General features: G+C 40.3%; 1 protein-coding gene across 3 annotated transcripts in view; it reads left to right on the top strand.

Annotated features, from left to right (window-relative positions):
- Window positions 1–16663, top strand: part of relt (RELT TNF receptor) — a 128362-nt gene that overhangs the window by 30022 nt on the left and 81677 nt on the right. Inside the window, exons 6-7 of one of the 3 annotated variants that reach the window (XM_020510459.2) lie at window positions 36–290; window positions 15982–16065. In XM_020510459.2, the coding sequence (XP_020366048.2) occupies window positions 36–290; window positions 15982–16065 (339 nt within the window). Of the gene's footprint in view, window positions 1–35; window positions 291–15978; window positions 16066–16663 lie in introns of all 3 variants that reach the window. The other 2 variants (XM_020510458.2, XM_048597635.1) reach the window with 2 other exon arrangements.

Raw genomic sequence — 16663 nt, 5'->3', positions numbered from 1 at the left:
TAAAATCCACCAAAAAATATGTTTGTTTCTGTTAGATGTGCATTCTCAACTTTTGCGTGTGGCAAGGAACATCCGGGCTGCACATCAAGTGAATGTCTCAAAGTCTTCTAATGCCAGCAAAAAGGAAACACAGAAGGAGAAGCACACTGAATATGCTGTGCTAGCATTGGTGCCGGTCTTCTGCATTGTAGGATTGCTCGGAATTCTTGTCTGCAACTTCTTGAAGAAGAAGGGATATCGCTGCACCTCAGAGAACGAAGCTGATGAGGAGAGCTCCACTGCGAAACTTGGTAAAAAGGGAAAATATCTTGAATATGCCTTTTGTCTGTAAGACGTTTCTTTTGTTTGCATTGACTGTGGCAGATTCATGTGTGTCGGAAGTTGCAGATGTTGCATATAATTTCCACATTTCAAATGAGTGTTAAAGCATCCGATATGACAGGTGCTGTGTTCATGTGCATTCCGCACCAGGTCGCAAAAGAAATGTTCAGGCCTCCTTACTTGCAAAAGCTATAGTAGTAATACTTGTTTGGTGCTTCGTTTTGCTAAATTAATATTCCCGTCAACAGTTACATTCAAGTCTACATGCAGCTTACCTATAAGCAAAGCCCATTGTCTAACACTGGGCTTATCAGTTCCATTGCAGGGGTACATCTCCACACCGTGTTCTTACCTGCAGGTTGGCACAAATCACTTTCCGGATCATGGTATCTCTCTTAAGAATGGGTGGTATTCCTGTTTTCATTCCTGTGATACATGTTCTATTTTTCTTCTTCAATATTTTCATCCAGAGCAAAGCACATTTTACTGCAGTCAATTCCTTGCAAGTTTTGTTACCACGAGAGGTGCTCTATATAAATGCAAGTTTGTTGATGACGTTGTTTGGTAAAACATTGGGTTGGATTTTACATTGCAGGCAGGCTGCCTGCACCCTATCATTAATGTCAAGGGCAAGCCTGCCTCCACTTAGCTGGCATGCCCTGCTTTAATTTTTCAGCCGACTGATGTTTAATTATCGTGACGCGAGAGATGTCTGGCTGTCTTCAGGATGAGGTCCCAACTCTGAGAACTGCTGATCATATTGGAGACCAGCAGCTCTGTAGGACCAGCAGTTATAGCACCACTGATAGTGGTGGCAACCTGTGGTACTGCAGCTAGGCCAAGGAGGAGGCTTTCAGTGACAGAGTCATAGAGTCATAGAGCTGTACAGGATGGAAACAGACCCTTTGGTCCAACTCATCCATGCTGACCAGATATCCCAGATAAATCTAGTCCCATTGGCCAGCATTTGGCCCACATCCCTCTAAACCCTTCCTTTTAATATACCCATCCAGATGCCTTTTAAATGTTGTAATTGTACCAGCTTTTGATAGACTCAGACTGCCAAATAAGTCTCAAATCTTGCCAAGACTGGGCTAGGAGGCTTTGCCTTTGGGCTTGGAATAGGATAGCATGTTGGATAGGCTAGGAAATAGTTAGCTGCGGGGTTGCACAAGGAGAGGGAGAATTGTTGGAAAGACCTCCCACTGACGCTGGGGATCCAGAAAAGTGAGCCACCTGTGTATGAATATTGGTACACTGGTTTGCATTTACATAACTTGTAACGCTGCACTATTTTGATGCTATCATAACCTACTTAATGTAAATGGGTTACTGCCTGCTTTAAAATGATATGGACAGAAATTTAAGCAAAGTGCTTAAAAATAGCACAAAACGTTGGTGAGCAGTAACTATAAATATACCACTTCTCTGCTTCAAATCATTAACAAAATGCAAACATAGGATGTTGGAACTGCTTGATCCATCTGTTAGCATCTGTATGGTGAGAAGGTGTGATAATACTTTTCATCAGAACTGAAAACTAAGGGAAGCAAGCAACTTTTTTTTAAGAAAGAGAGAAACAATAGAGATTTGATTATAGAGGCAGCTATTTAAATGCTTTTGACACAGGGAGTGTTCCAGGAAGGGAACATGCATCCTAAAGGAAAATTGATGCTTAGGCAGGGTAACGTAAAAGGATGACGATGAAGGAACAGGGCAGTGGAGTCTGCTTCAGCAAAAAAAAATCACCACAGAGTCCAATGGCTTTCCATGAGCTGGCAACTTCCATTTAATTTTATGGTTGAGAGAAGGACAAGGAGAGAGTTCTGTCAAATTAAAATCCAGTTGTTAAAGAGACTATTTGTCAGTGGAAAAATTATCAGTAAGAAACTGCATCAAAAGGAGAGGAGGAGGAAAGACTAGAATTGGGGTTTGAGCTCAAGGTGAAGCTGCTTGGACTCACAATATTCATTTCCAGTACCAAATATTTATAGAGTCATACAGCACGGAAACAGACCCTTCGGCCCAACCAGTCCATGCCGACCATAATCGCAAACTAAGCTAGTCCCACCTGCCTGCCCTTGGCCCATATCCCTCCAAACATTTCTTATTCATGTACTTAGCTAAATGTCTTTTAAACGTTGTAACTGTAGCCGCATCCACCACTTCCTCTGGAAGTTCATTTCACACATGAACCAGTCTCTAAGTAAAAAAAATTGCCCCTCATGTATTTTTTAAATCTTTCTCCTCTCACCTTAAAAATACTCTTGAAATCCCCCACCCTAGGGAAAATACATCTGCTATTCACCTTATCTATAAGCGTTGTGATTTTACAAACCTTTATAAGGTTTCAACCTCCTACGCTCCAGTGAAAAAGCCCCAACCTGTTCAGCCTTCCTTTATAACTCACATCCTCCACTCCTGGCAATATTCTGGTAAATCTCTTCTAAATGCTCTCCAGCTTAAAAATATCTTTAGGGAAATGCAATTGAGCTATAATGAGGAAGTATTTAAGAATGATTTATGCATCTACAATGTCTCACACCTGGGTGGACCCAGTAAGCCAACTGTGAGATAAAGTTGTTGTCATCAGAATGGCAATGCTATGATTCATTCACAGCCCTTCCTTAAGCTCAACTTTATGGTGGCTATCATTATGAGAAAACTGTTCCAGAAAGGGATCAGGATGCTGGATATAGTCAGGCTCCTTGGCTGTTTCATATAATGTGTTTAATACCCCCACAAACTAAAGTGAAAGCACTTGCAGCAGAGGTAGAAGTCACATGATTATAGTAAGCCATCCAGTATACTATGTGCAAATAAGTTTCTTCAAACAATTTCATTTCATCAAAAAAAAAACAAATTTGTATGCTATACCCTTTGTAGCCACGAGTTACCCAATATTCCAAGTTACCCCAATATCCATGGTCATCAAAGAATATGATCATTCATTAACAGAATTGTGTGTTAATTTTAGCTAGTCCTACCTGTGCTAGCCTCTGCACATGCATTGCAGGCATAATCTTCAACTCGTGTAGATCTTCTAATGGGAGGTGTAGCTGTTTGTCTGGTACCTCGGGTGATGTTCTTTTGCCAGCGGGTATCATTTTCATGGCAAGTGCTGTTGTGGTGGTAAGCATTGTTGCTGATCCATTTTCAATATTAGGGAAGCATGGACCTGTGGGACTGATGGATGTTTGTGCTTCATGCTGATAATGAGATCACATCTTTTGAACAGCTGGCTGTAGTGAAGGAACTGCTTCTTAACTTGTATATACGTCTGCAATAATGATCATATATATGGTCATTCACATCTACTGCATATGATCGAGGTCACAACTGCTGTACACAAGTCTCAGGTAGCCACTTGTGCTGACACTTGTTGAAAGTGTTGAATGTTTGCACTCTGGCTCTCAAGTGCTTAGCTCTGGAAATAATTTTGCAGTTTTATCAAAGAAAAATTTGGCTGTTAGTTCCCCTTGTTTTTGTCACTCTCACCTGTTACTACTTCTGGCTTCAGTATTATTTTCATAATTACAAGAATAGTTTGAATGTTAATTAATTAATCTTTGGTCTAGACTACTTCCATGCCCTCAATAGGGGCTATTTCTCCACTGCATTGTACAACTTCTTGCTGGATTTGCTCAATTTCTTTAGTGATCCCTTTCAGCAATTTTCACTGTTGCCTCAGCCTTTCCATTTGACTTGAGTAGAGGCTCACAATGTGACAAATTAGGCAACAGCTTTGCTAAGTAGTTCACATAGCCAAAAAATCATTGTGCTGCTTTCATGTTTGTCAGTCACTATGTCTTTGCAACAGGTCTCGCCTTATCTGGATCTTGGTGAAACCCTTCTGCTGTCAGTACATGACCTCTGTGCTTGACTTCTGGCATCTTCAATTCAATCCTTTTCTTGTTCAGATTCATCTGTTGATTTCGCTCTGATGGTTGCACCAGATTATGATTGGGATCTGTGATGGCTTCCATTCTAAGAAGTTTGCAGACTATCTTGTGCTATCAGAGTTGTTACTCTATTTGAGCAGTGGAAATGCCAAATTGCATGCACAAACCATCCGTATCTGCCAAATAGCATCCATAATTAGTAAGTTTGCAGATGATCCAAAAATTGGTGGAGTGGTAAATAGGGAGGAGAATAGCTTTAAACTAGAAGAGGGCTGGTCAGATGGGGTGTTCAGTAGCAAATGGAGTTCGATCTGGATAAATGTGAGGTGATGCACTTGGGCAGGACAAACAAGGCAAGGGAATACATGATAAAGAGTAGGACCCTGGGAAGCACCAAGAGTCAGAGGGACCTTGGTGTGTATGTCCACTGATCCCTTAATAGATCAGAGTTTTTAGTTTTGCAACTTGTTTGCCACGATGGTCAGTCATTGAACAGGATTGTAAGAGGCTCCCAATGCACTTTTAACAAAAGCACAAAGTTTATTATGCACAAAAGTAGAAAGAAAACTATTTGAAATTGTCTTATTACAATACAAATATTAGAAGTAAAGATTCAACCCTTTTGGTCTTAATAACAATCTTACACATGCTCGAACTTTGGTAAAGGGTCATTCCATCTTCACTTTAAAGTTCTTTGTTCACTAGGCAGGGCTGTACTTGGTCTCTTTTGGCAAACATCTGTATTAACTCGATGCTTCCTTTAGTTGATGGCTCTTCATGTGGCCTACAATGAAACTGTTAACACAGCTTATTTACTCCTTCGAATTCCTGCATTCAACAGCCTTATAGGAAGTATTCCAGTCTGATCCTTTTAAAGCTTTTGATCTTAGAGCTTTACTCTTACTAACTTTTAAGCCAATCAGAATGTCTTTTCTTCTGCTCTGCCTGGAAACAGCTAAACTATACTGTTGATGTTTTAGACCTTTTTCTCTCTGAATGACCTGCTTCTCTCTGGAAGAAATCTAGCACATTCACTAACCTTCTGGATGATTCTGTCTTTCTTTCTAAAATGAATATTGTTTTTGTTTCCTTATGCCATGGACACCTTGTTACTGGATAACAACCCAAGTTTTTTTTATCACTGTCTTCTACTGTTGGTTTCTAAAGCATTAAACTATTCACCCTGAGAGTTTTTAGAAGTCTCATTTGATTGCAATGAACAAATTTCCAGATAATCTATTACCACTCTCAGAACTCAAATGAAACTAAAACCAGCTCCCCTTAACCCACACAGAACAATATAGGAACACAAATCAAGCTTCAATCTATACATGGTTCTGTCCACATTACAACCTAAGTTTGCAAATACTAACAATAATATTATTTCCTTCATCACAGCTACCACAAACGAAATGCATGTAAATCAGATGTAGATGTCACATGACTATGGCAAACCAGCCAGAATAATATGTTCAAATGCATTTCTCTAAACATTGGTAAAACCAGCTGGATAAAAGCTAAAGGCCCCGTTGTAATATCTGCCTAGCATTCTATTCTAGATTTATTAATAAATTGACTTTAAATCTAATGGTGGAGTTAGACCTTGTGTCTCCAAAACATGCCTCATATTTCAAGGAGGCATGGTGGTTCAGTGGTTAGCACTGCTGCCTCACAGTGCCCAGGACCTGGGTTCGATTTCTCCCCTTGGGTGACTGTCTGTGTGGAGTTTGCGTGTTTTCCCTGTGTCTGCATGGGTTTCCTCCAGGTGCCTCTGTTTCCCCCTACAGTCCAAAGATGTGCAGGTTAGATGGATTGGCCATGTTAAATTCCCTGTTAGGGCTGTTAGTCATGGGAAGTACAGTGTTACAGGGATGGGGTGGATCCAGCCAAATAGCCTGTCTCCACACTGTAGGGATTCAATGATTGGGCTGATTTTCTGGGTTCAGTGGAATTATCACTATTCTCCATGCACCTTGCCTGCACTCTAATTGTCACTCTGTGTTATTCCTGCCAACCTACCGTTGGACCAACTGTGCAGCTGCAGTTTCTGTACTGTTCTTTTGAAGTGAAGGATATCCGCCAACTCTCCTGTGCCAAGCCTGGGAAAATTCCTTTTTTTTTGCTCATTTAGTCCATCCTGCACAAGAACCCTCTCTATCTGTAACCTCCCTGAAACCCCACACACGCAGAAGCAACACCTAGATTCACTGGTGGGATGTTTGCAATCAGTAGCTGAACATTTGGGATGCCGCACAAACCAAAACATTCGTGAAAAAATAAACAGTTGGCAGCTGTGCTTACTGTAGGTCTTCCTTCAGTAAACTCTCTATGAAATGATCAGAGGAACAAGCCTCTGCCCCATGGAAAAACTCTGCTGCAATATGTTCCAGTAGCTGCATGTCCAATTTTTGTAGCACACGGTCTCTGATTAAGTTAATCTGCTGTCTCTCTGCATAATAGATAGCAGGAGTAATTGGATCATTGCTAGCATTCAAAGTGTTTGATCCTACAGCTCTGGTCAGCTAAAGACTTGTTGAATTGAAAGTTGAATGGAATGGAGAAATGGTAGACTCCTAGCGCACAATTATTTGCTGAATCAAAGCTGGTCTGGATGCTGATAATTAAATCAAATCCTTAATCAAGTCCAACTGTCTATTCTCTCTTATGATTATTAAAATGTTGAGTATTATGTTGGATGTTTGTTTAGTTTTAGTTCCTGCTTGCTAACCATAAATTTAGTGGAAGGCAGATAAGTATTGACATCAGCTGCCAGAGGCTGCTTTGTAAATCTACACAATTTTTGCTATGAGTCATCAGTTTTGAGTACGCATGCCACATCACTGCAACGTGTTCACATGGTAGATGGTTCACCTCCAAATCCCACCCTTTAATAGAATCATAGAGTCAAACAGCACGGACACAGACCCTTTGATTCAACCAGTCCATGCTGAACATAATCCCAAACTAAACTAGTCCCATCTGCCTGTTCTGGCCCATATCTCTCCAAAGCTTTCCTATTCATGTACTTATGTAAATGTCCTTTAAACACTGTAACTGTGCCTGCATCCATCACTTCCTGTGGAAATTCATTCCATATGTGAACCACCCTCTGCATAAATAAATTTGTGCCTCATGTCTTTTTTTAAATCACTCTGTTTTCACCTTAAAAGTATGCCCCCATTGTTGAAATTCTCCATCTTGGGGAGAAGACACCTACCATTAATCCTACCTATACCCTCATGATATTATAAACCTCTCGACCTGCAACGCTCCAGAGAAAAAAATGTTCTAGCCTATCCAGCCTTTTTTTATAACTCAAACCTTCCAAAGCCGGAAACATTCTGGTAAATCTCTTCTGACCCTCTCTCTAGCTTAATAATATCCTTCCCATAACAGAGTGACCTGATCTGGACATAGTACTCCAAAACAGACCTCACCAATGTCCTGTACAACCTCAACATGACTTCCCAACTCCTATACTCAAAAGACTGAACAATGAAGGCAAGCATGCTAAACAGCTTTTTAATCACCCTATCTATATGTGACGCAGACTTCAAAGAATTATGTACCTGAACCTCTGAGTCCCTCTGTTCTACAACACTATCCATGGCCTTATCATTTATTGTATAAGTGATGCCCCTGTTTGTTGAACCAAAATGCAGTACCTCGCATTTATCCAAATTGAACTCCATCTGCTATTTTTCAGCCCATTGACCCATTTCTCTTATTACTCTTATTGAGCATGTGCTGACCCTTTTCCTGGTCTGGTCACAAATGGAATCTTTTCATGCTCAATGACTTTTCTATTTGAGAAGAAGAAAGCCTCCTGACAAAAGAAGTGCCTGTGGAGGGGAAAGGAAAATTGAAGCCAGAGTTCTTTTTAAAATAATTCTTCTTTCCCAGTGTATCTGGTGTGCTCTGTGGTCATGACACGATTGTGTAAAACAAAATTGATGATTTATTTTGATTTTTTTTCTTCAAAGTTGAAACATTTTCAGTCAATTTACTTAAGTTTTTTTTACATAGTGCTCATGGTGTTGAGATTATAGCCACTTTATGAATTTGCTGAAAGCAATTGAGCCAAGTTATCTGCAGTTTGCTAATATGAAACCAAAGTCTATTTGGTAGGAATTTTCCCAGCTCCTGGGTGGACATAGTGTCCCGATGACTAGTCCAGTAAGAGTGCTATGCTGTTGTCCCCTTTGCCAAGCTAAAATTGTTCACTTGATTGCAACATAATCTATTATTTCTTGGCCTTGTATATCACAACAGTGTCCAGTCTACTGCTGTTTAGGGAATGATCTGAGAATGACAAAATCACCTCTGATCAAAAAGAAAAGTCAGTTGACAAAATTGTAAATTTCAGAGTGTTATTTCATGAGTATGGCTGAAAAGGGCACATTTCCTGAACGTTATAATTTTTCACTTTTCAGGACAATTTGCAAGACTTTTTGTATTCATTCACAGGATGAGGGCATCGTTGGCTAGGCCAGCATTTATTGCCCATCTCTAAATGCCCATAAGGCAGTTAAGAGTCATCTACATTGCTGTGGGCCTGGAGTCTGGAGTCACATGTAGGCCAGTCCAGGTAAGGACGGCAGTTTCCTTCCCAAAAGAACATTTGTGAACCAGTGGGTTTTTCCTGACAATGGTTTCATGGTCAACATTAGATTCCTAATTCCAGACTTTTTTAAAAATTGAATTCAAATTCCACATTCTGCCACAGTGGGATTTGAACTCAGGTCCCCAGAATATTACCCAGATCACTGGATTAACAGTCCACTACCACTAGGCCACCACCTCTCTCTTTTACATTGCCTATGTAAAGGGTTTTCAACATATTTATACTGCATGAGAAAAGTCTGCTGATAGATTGTCAAGTTGACTGGCAGACACACTGTCATGTAGAAATCATCCAACTGGTGCCAGCAGTTAAGTGCCAATCTGTTTATCTTTAAACCAGACACGTTGCATTGACTCTGGTCACGGCAGTACCCTGAGGAATGAAGCCGTTGCTCACTTAAATACGCTTTTATACATACATCATATATACAGTATATATTGTATATGTCTACTTTTTGTTCAATAATACTTATATGAACTGCAACAAATCTGCATTATAGGCTTCCAAGCTAACATCTGCCCCTAACATTAGTCTTTGTAAATATTATATGAGCAATTGTAGAAGTTAGCAGGAATTTTGTCAGAAGCTGCATTCAAGTGTTTGGTATTGGACCTGTTTCCCCTTTTGATACAACATGTTCCTACGTTTGTTAGAAATCTCAAGTTTCACTTCCAATATTTTAATGGTGCAAATTGGGGCTTAGATGTCTCTCCTGCTCATCCCTGTTGAGTATTTTTTAGGCATAGACTCAGGCAGTCTTAAAGCAGGTGGCACTACATTAAAGCAAAATGTAAACTCATTAAACTACCCAGTTCTTCCGAGAATTACCTATGACCAGCTCAGTATTTTTTTTTAATAAATCCTGTGTCCAGCTTTAGCAGTGATACAATGTGGAAACTATTGCATTCCTAATAGAAACCAAATTATATATTTATCTTTGATAGTTGCTTGTGACTGATTGTCAGCGATTACTCACTGTTTCTGTGCTTGCTAAGAGTAAGCAGCCAGTGTGTACAGGATGCCGAATATAAAACAGCTGTGACACAGTTTAATGCATCACAGGATTGTTTAGGGAAAGCATCCTAATGGGTCTTCAGGGAAAATTTGTGTAAAGAGGAAGCTGGTAAAGGTCTGGAAATTTGTGACTTGTTTCTTCAAAGATTATCTCTGAAAAACACTGATTTGACCAATACAGATTTACACATTTGTGAACTGAAACATGTTCAAATTAAGATTAAAAGAAATGTTATTTGATTTTTTTTGTTAAATTTCATTGTTAAGTTTTCATGAATTAATGAGGTGATGAAGAGCTTTGTGGACATTGTAATATACTTGTAATGGCACAAGACAAGCAATCCAGATGCCAGACTAATGTTTTGAGGGCATGCATTCAAATCTGATCAATAAAAATAATCTGTAATTAAAATTTACATAATAGTGACCATTAAAATATCATCAATTACTGTAAAAAACCCATTTGGTTCATCGCAGTCCTTTAAGGGAAGGAAATCTGCCATCCTTACTCTAGCCCACACGCGACTCCAGATCTATGGCAATGTGGCTGACCTTTAACTGCCCTGTGAAAGAACATTGTTAATTCACTCAGTTCATTTAGAAATTAACAACAAATCCTGGCCTTGCCAGCAATGCCCACATCCCTCGAAAGAATAAAGGAAAAAAAAATACAATTTTCGTGAAGTAAACTTTAATGCATAGGGTCGTGAAGAGTTTATTAAAAAATTGTCTCTTTCCTCGCCTGACTACAGATTTCCTTCAAGAATCTTTTCAGCGCTTAAATCGATGAAAACTTCACGACTAGTTGCATCTGTAAAAGCACCATCCAGTGTACAATTGACAAATCTCAGTCCCTAGTCTGTAGAGATCTTGTTCTGGATGGTGATTGTAGCAGTAAAATTAGACTCATCGCTGGCATTGAGAAGACAAGAGGTTAGGCAATCCCTAATTTCTCCTCAACGGTATAAATAGATTAATGCCAAGCCACAGTGCTCCTGGTGACAAAGGACAATGCATTCACGTGGGAAGAATGATCACTTTTGCCTGGTTGGATAGAGAGAGCTGTGGAAAAATCTATGGAACCTATAAACCACCACCATCCTCAAGGGAGTAAAGATGAGAAAATTGGAGGGAGGGAGAACACTGGAGGAGCCAGTGTTGATGGATTACTAGAAACTAAATATTTGTTTTAAATTGAGTTTCAGAGCTGTAACTTCATTAGAACAAAAAACAATTTTTTTACAATCACTCATGCTGGAATCCAAGATTTATAACATGATAAACATAGATTAAGCAATAGAAAATGTGTAACTACTACATACCAGAAAGAAGGTTTGAGCCTACTTGTGAAACTTAGTAAAGTGATGGACAAGTATGAGTGAAGATTCCACGGTTCAATCTGTAGCTATAGTATAGATAGTTCTAATCAATCTGTTCATACACATTGTGACACATCTGGGGCAGGTGGGACTTGAACTTAGACCTTCTGGCTCAGAGGTAGGGACAGTATCCCTGCTCCACAAGAGCTTTGAGCTGTATATACTTGCAAAGAACTGGATGATATTGGCTAGCATGGTGATGAAGTTGTAGAAGTCAGCTCAGCAGCCCAAAGCTAGAAAGGGAAAATTTATCTACCTTTCATTTCTGCTTGTAGTAGCAATCTGACTGGTTTGTGTTTTGCTGTAAAATCTAATGCCATGAAAATCCAGCTGCTGCCCAGTTTCACACGTGAGCCGCGGCTACTTGGGCTGCTGGTAATATTGAACTGAACCTACCAGGTATCTCTAAATTTAAGACAGGAGGTACAACAATTCACTCAAGCGAATACAACTATTTATCAGCTCCTTTAAATTATCGATGCTGTAATGTAGCTGATCATCACTTTGTAATGTGTTTGTGAGAAGTGAAACTCAGTATGATTCCTGTCAACTTCTCATACGGTATTTGCATAAACTCAAGTTATTCTTGGGTAATGGAAAATCTAATGGGGGGGATAGATGATTACTCACTCTTGTACAGGGTCACAGTGCAGGAAATAGACTTTTGAAACTCCAGGGTATTGTACATTTGTATTCTAAGTGTAATGGGAAACAAGATACTGAGTGATGTCTTTGCCAAATACATTGACCTAAGGTCTTCTGATTATGAAAATGTAAAGTTGCAGAATCCAACTATAATGGATTACAACGTAGAAACATTGTAAACAAAGAGTATGGACTTGCCAGTATTATAAGGAATTAAATGAGAAGGAATATTTTCTTTTTCTTATGTAACAGTTGGGAAATGTTAGACTGGGACTGTCACAGGATTAAGGGCTTGGATTGGGAGGAATTTATTAAATGTGTACAAGAAAACTTTCTTTATTCAATATGTGGATGTGCCTACAAGAGAAGGAGCAATACTTGACATACTCTTGGGAAATAAGGCAGGGCAAGTAACTAAGGTGTCAGTGGGGGAGCACTTCGGGGCAAGTGATCATAATTCTATTAGTTTTAAAATAGTTACGGAAAAGGATAGAACTGATCAAAAAGTTAAAGTTCTAAATTGGAATAAGGTCAGTTTTGATGGTATTACACAGGAACTTTCAATAGTTGATTGGGGGAGGCTATTCACAGGTAAAGGGATGGTTGGTAAGTGGGCGGCTTTTAAGAATGAGATGAGAGTTCGGAGACAGTATGTTCCAATTAGGGCGAAGGGCAAGGCTGGCAGGTATAGGGAATGCTGGATGACTAGAGAAATTGAGGCCCTGGTCAAGAAAAAGGAGGCATATGTCAGATATTGACAGTTGGGATTGAGTGAATCCCTATAGGAGTAGAAGGGCTGTAGGAGTATACTTAAAAGAGAAATCAGGAGGGCAGAAAGGGGACATGAGATAGCCTTGGCAAATAGAGTTAAGGAGGATCCAAAAAGATTCTAAGTACCTTAAGGGCAAAAGAGTAACTATGGAGACAATAGGGCTCCTTAAAGATCAACATAGCTGTCTATGTGTGGAACCACAGGAGATGGGTGAGATATTAACTGAATATTTGTGTCAGTATTTACTGTGAAGAAGAACATGGAACCTAGAGAACTTGGGGAAATAAATACTGATATCTTGAAAAGCATTCATATTACAGAAGAGGAGGTGCTGGAGGTCTTAAAACTCATAAAGGTAGATAAATCCCCGGGACGTGATCAGGTGTTTCCCAGAATTTTTTGGAAAGGTAGGGAAGTGATTGCTTGACCCCGTACTGAGATATTTGTATTATCGACATCTACGTGCGAGGTGCGGGAAGACTGGAGGTTGACTAATGTTGTGCCATTGTTTAAGAAAGGCTGTAAGGAAAAGCCAGGGAACTATAGACTGGTGAGCTTTACATCAGTGGTGGTTATGTTTTTGGATGGGATTCTGAAGGGCAGGATTTATATGTATTTGGAAAGGCAAGGATGAATTAGGGATAGTCAGCATGGCTTTGTGTGTGGGAAATCATGCCTCACTAACTTAATTGAGTTTTTGAAGAAATGACATAGAAGATTGAAGGTAGAGCGTTTGACGTGACCTATATAGATTGCAGTAAGGCATTCAACAAGGTTCCATATGGTAGACTGGTTAATAAGTTTAATCACATGAGATACAAGGGGAGCTAGCCAATTGGATACAAAATTGGCTTGAAGGTAAGAGACAGAGAGTGGTGGTAGAGGATTGCTTTTCGGACTGAAGGCCTATGACTGGGGGGTGCCACAAGCATCAATACTGGGTCCACTGCTTTTCATCATTTATTATAAATGATTTGGATGTCAATATAGGAGATGTGGTTAGTAAGTTTGCAGATGACACCAAAATTGGTGATGTAGCCAACAGTGAAGAAGGTTACCTCAGAGTACATTGGGATCTTGATCAGATGAGCAAATGGGACAAGGAGTGGCAGATGGAGTTTAATTTAGATAATTTTGAGGTGTTGAGTTGCATTAAGGTAAACCAAGACAGGACTTATACAGTTAGTGGTAGGGCCCTGTGGAGTATTGCTGAACAAAGAGACCTTGGGTGCAGGTGCACTGTTCCTTGAATGTGGAGTCACAGGTAGAAAGGCTGGTGAAGAAGGCATTTGGCACACTTGCCTTCATTACTCAGAACATTGAGTATAGGAGTTGGGATGTCATGTTGCAGCTGTACATTGGTGAGGCCACTTTTAGAATATTGCGTAAAATTCTGATTGGCTTTCTATAGGAAAGATATTGTTAAACTTGAGACGGAGCAGAAAAGATGTACAAGTATGTTGCCAGGACTGGAAGGTTTGAGTTATAGGGAGAGGCTGAATGGGCTAGGGCTTATTTCTCAAGAGCATCGAAGGCTGAGGGGTGACTTATAGAGTTGTATAAAAATCATGAGGGGCATGGATAGGTGAATGGCCAAGGTATTTTTCCTAGGTTAGGGGAGTCCAAAACTAGAGGGTATAGGTTTAAGGCGAGAGGGGAAAGATTTAAAAAGGACCTGAGGGATAACTTTTTCATGTGTATGGAACGAGCTGCCAGAGGAACTAATGGAGGCAGGTATGATTACAACATTTAAAAGGCATCTGGATGAGTATATGAATAAGAAGGGTTTGGAGGGATGTGGGTCAAATGCTGGCAAATGGGACTAGGTCAGTTTGGGATGTCTGGTCAGTGCAGATGAGTTGGACCAAAGGGTCTGTTTCTATGCTGTATAACTCTATGACTCTAAATGTCTTGCTTTAGGTTTGACCCAGGTTTTGGTGTAATTCAAAGCTATCCTTGTTTCAGAGAAGCAAGATGTCAAGGCATTTTGGAGTTTATTGTTATGATATGCTGTATTCATTCAGGGGATGTAGACATCACTGGCTGACCCTCATTTATTCCTGATCCCTAATTGCTCTTGAGAGGGTGGTGAAGTGCCTTCTTGAACTACTGCAGTCCATTTAATGTGAGCACTTCCACATTTCTGTTAGTGACAGCAGAGGAACAATGATAGAGTTTCATGTCAGGATGGTGTGTGGCTTGGAGGGGAACTTGCAGGTGGTGGTGTTCCCTTGCATTTGCTGCCCTTGTCCTTCCGGATGACCATGTTTGTAAATTTGGAAGATCCAGTTGAGGGAACCCTGGTGAGCTGTTGCAGAGTGTCTTGTTAATGGTACACACTGCTGGGAGAGAGTGAATGTTGTAGGTGGTGGATGGGTTGCTGATCAGGCAGGCTGCTTTGGCTTGGATGGCCTTGAGCTGCCAGGGTGTTGTTGGGGCTGCACTCATCCAGACAAATGGGGAATATTCCATCACACTCCTGACTTGTGCCTTGTAGATGGTGGACAGGCTTTGGGGAGTCAGGAGGTGAGTTACTCACTGCACCTCGTCTCTGACCTGCTCTTGTAGCTATTGTTCATAAGAATGGTTTCGTGGTATTGAAATAATTGTTTGGTAATACAGAACTTAAACACTGCTAAAAGAAGCACAAAGTTGGAGCTTTTCATTTTGCACTTATCAGGACTGAAACACAAGGAACAAAACATTGAAGTCGGTGTTCCCTTTAAAGTTAAGTTACTTACATTCCAGTCCTGGTGAATGCAGACAGAAGCTTCAAACTTGTACCTGTTTTAGCAATGTTTATTTTTAAAATTCATTCATGTGAAGAAAGGGTTTACATTTACATAGCATCTTTTATGCCCTCAATACACATCAAAATGCTGTACAGTCAATAATGTATTGTTTTTAAAACTGCAATCACTATTGTCAGGCTCAATCTGAACACAGGCCCAAAGACACAAGCAATGAAAATTGTTGAGGATCAGATTTGAAGTGAAACTGTGTTGTAAATGGTCTAAAAGAGTATAAAGAGTAGCGCTGCTCTCTTCAGCTTTTCAGCCACAGGGAAAGTTGGTGGGAGTATTTGGCATGGATTGGAGAGAAGACAAAAGGGTAGGAGCGATACACAGATTTGAGGTTCTGGTACGCAGCCACACTCCAAAGATATTGCATTAGGGAATCCCAGCCTGTTCCAACCATTTCCCAGATCAGAGAATCACCCCTAGAAAGTCAGTCAGTCAAAAAAGAGGCTCAACAATGGAAAGGTCAGCCACTGTTTGATTCTGCAGAAATTCTCCTCATTTCATTTCTTCTCTTTTACAGCAGCTATGAATGGAGATTCTTTCAGATCTGATGAAACCAATGAAGACACCATCGGAGTTCTGGTGCGGCTGATCACAGAGAAAAAAGGTTAGTGTGGTTTTATCAATCTTATCAATGCAAACCCTGATGAGAGAAACATGCCAGATTTTGAATATTAATAAGAAATAGGAGAGAGAGCTTTTAGAGTCTGCTCTGCCATTCAGTAAAAGCACTGCTGTTCCTCTACCAAAACTACACCTTACTGATTCTGGGAAATCCTGACAGTTTGAGCTCTGTTGGATCCAGGAGGTAAATGCCGTTTCAGTTTTTACCTACTGAATATGGCAGAGCTGCCTCCTGTCATCGCTTTCCTTCTCTTCAACCTCCAATTGCTCAGGCCTGTGCTCATCAGTGTGGATCTACCTAGCCTCCAGAGTCTATTACCCCTTATCCCCATCCAATTAACCAGAAGACAAATGCTGTCAATCAGGCTGATCGAATGGCATCGCACACATCCTGGGTATTCCTGTGTGCCACTGTGCCCTCAGGTGTGGATGTGAATCTGTTCATTTTTGCTGTTTCTGTTTTAACTGTTAGTGTTCTGTAGTTTATCAGAATTTGTGGCCTGGAATTTGTGGTGGACTATGAATCTGTCATAGTTCACCATCATTACACTAGTGAATTCACCATCATTACACTAGTGAAT

The sequence above is a fragment of the Rhincodon typus genome, chromosome 6 (assembly GCF_021869965.1).
Source record: "Rhincodon typus isolate 14 chromosome 6, sRhiTyp1.1, whole genome shotgun sequence".
Taxonomy (NCBI): domain Eukaryota; kingdom Metazoa; phylum Chordata; class Chondrichthyes; order Orectolobiformes; family Rhincodontidae; genus Rhincodon; species Rhincodon typus.
Note: the sequence above shows the minus strand (reverse complement) of the source record. Positions and strands in the feature narration are given on the sequence as shown.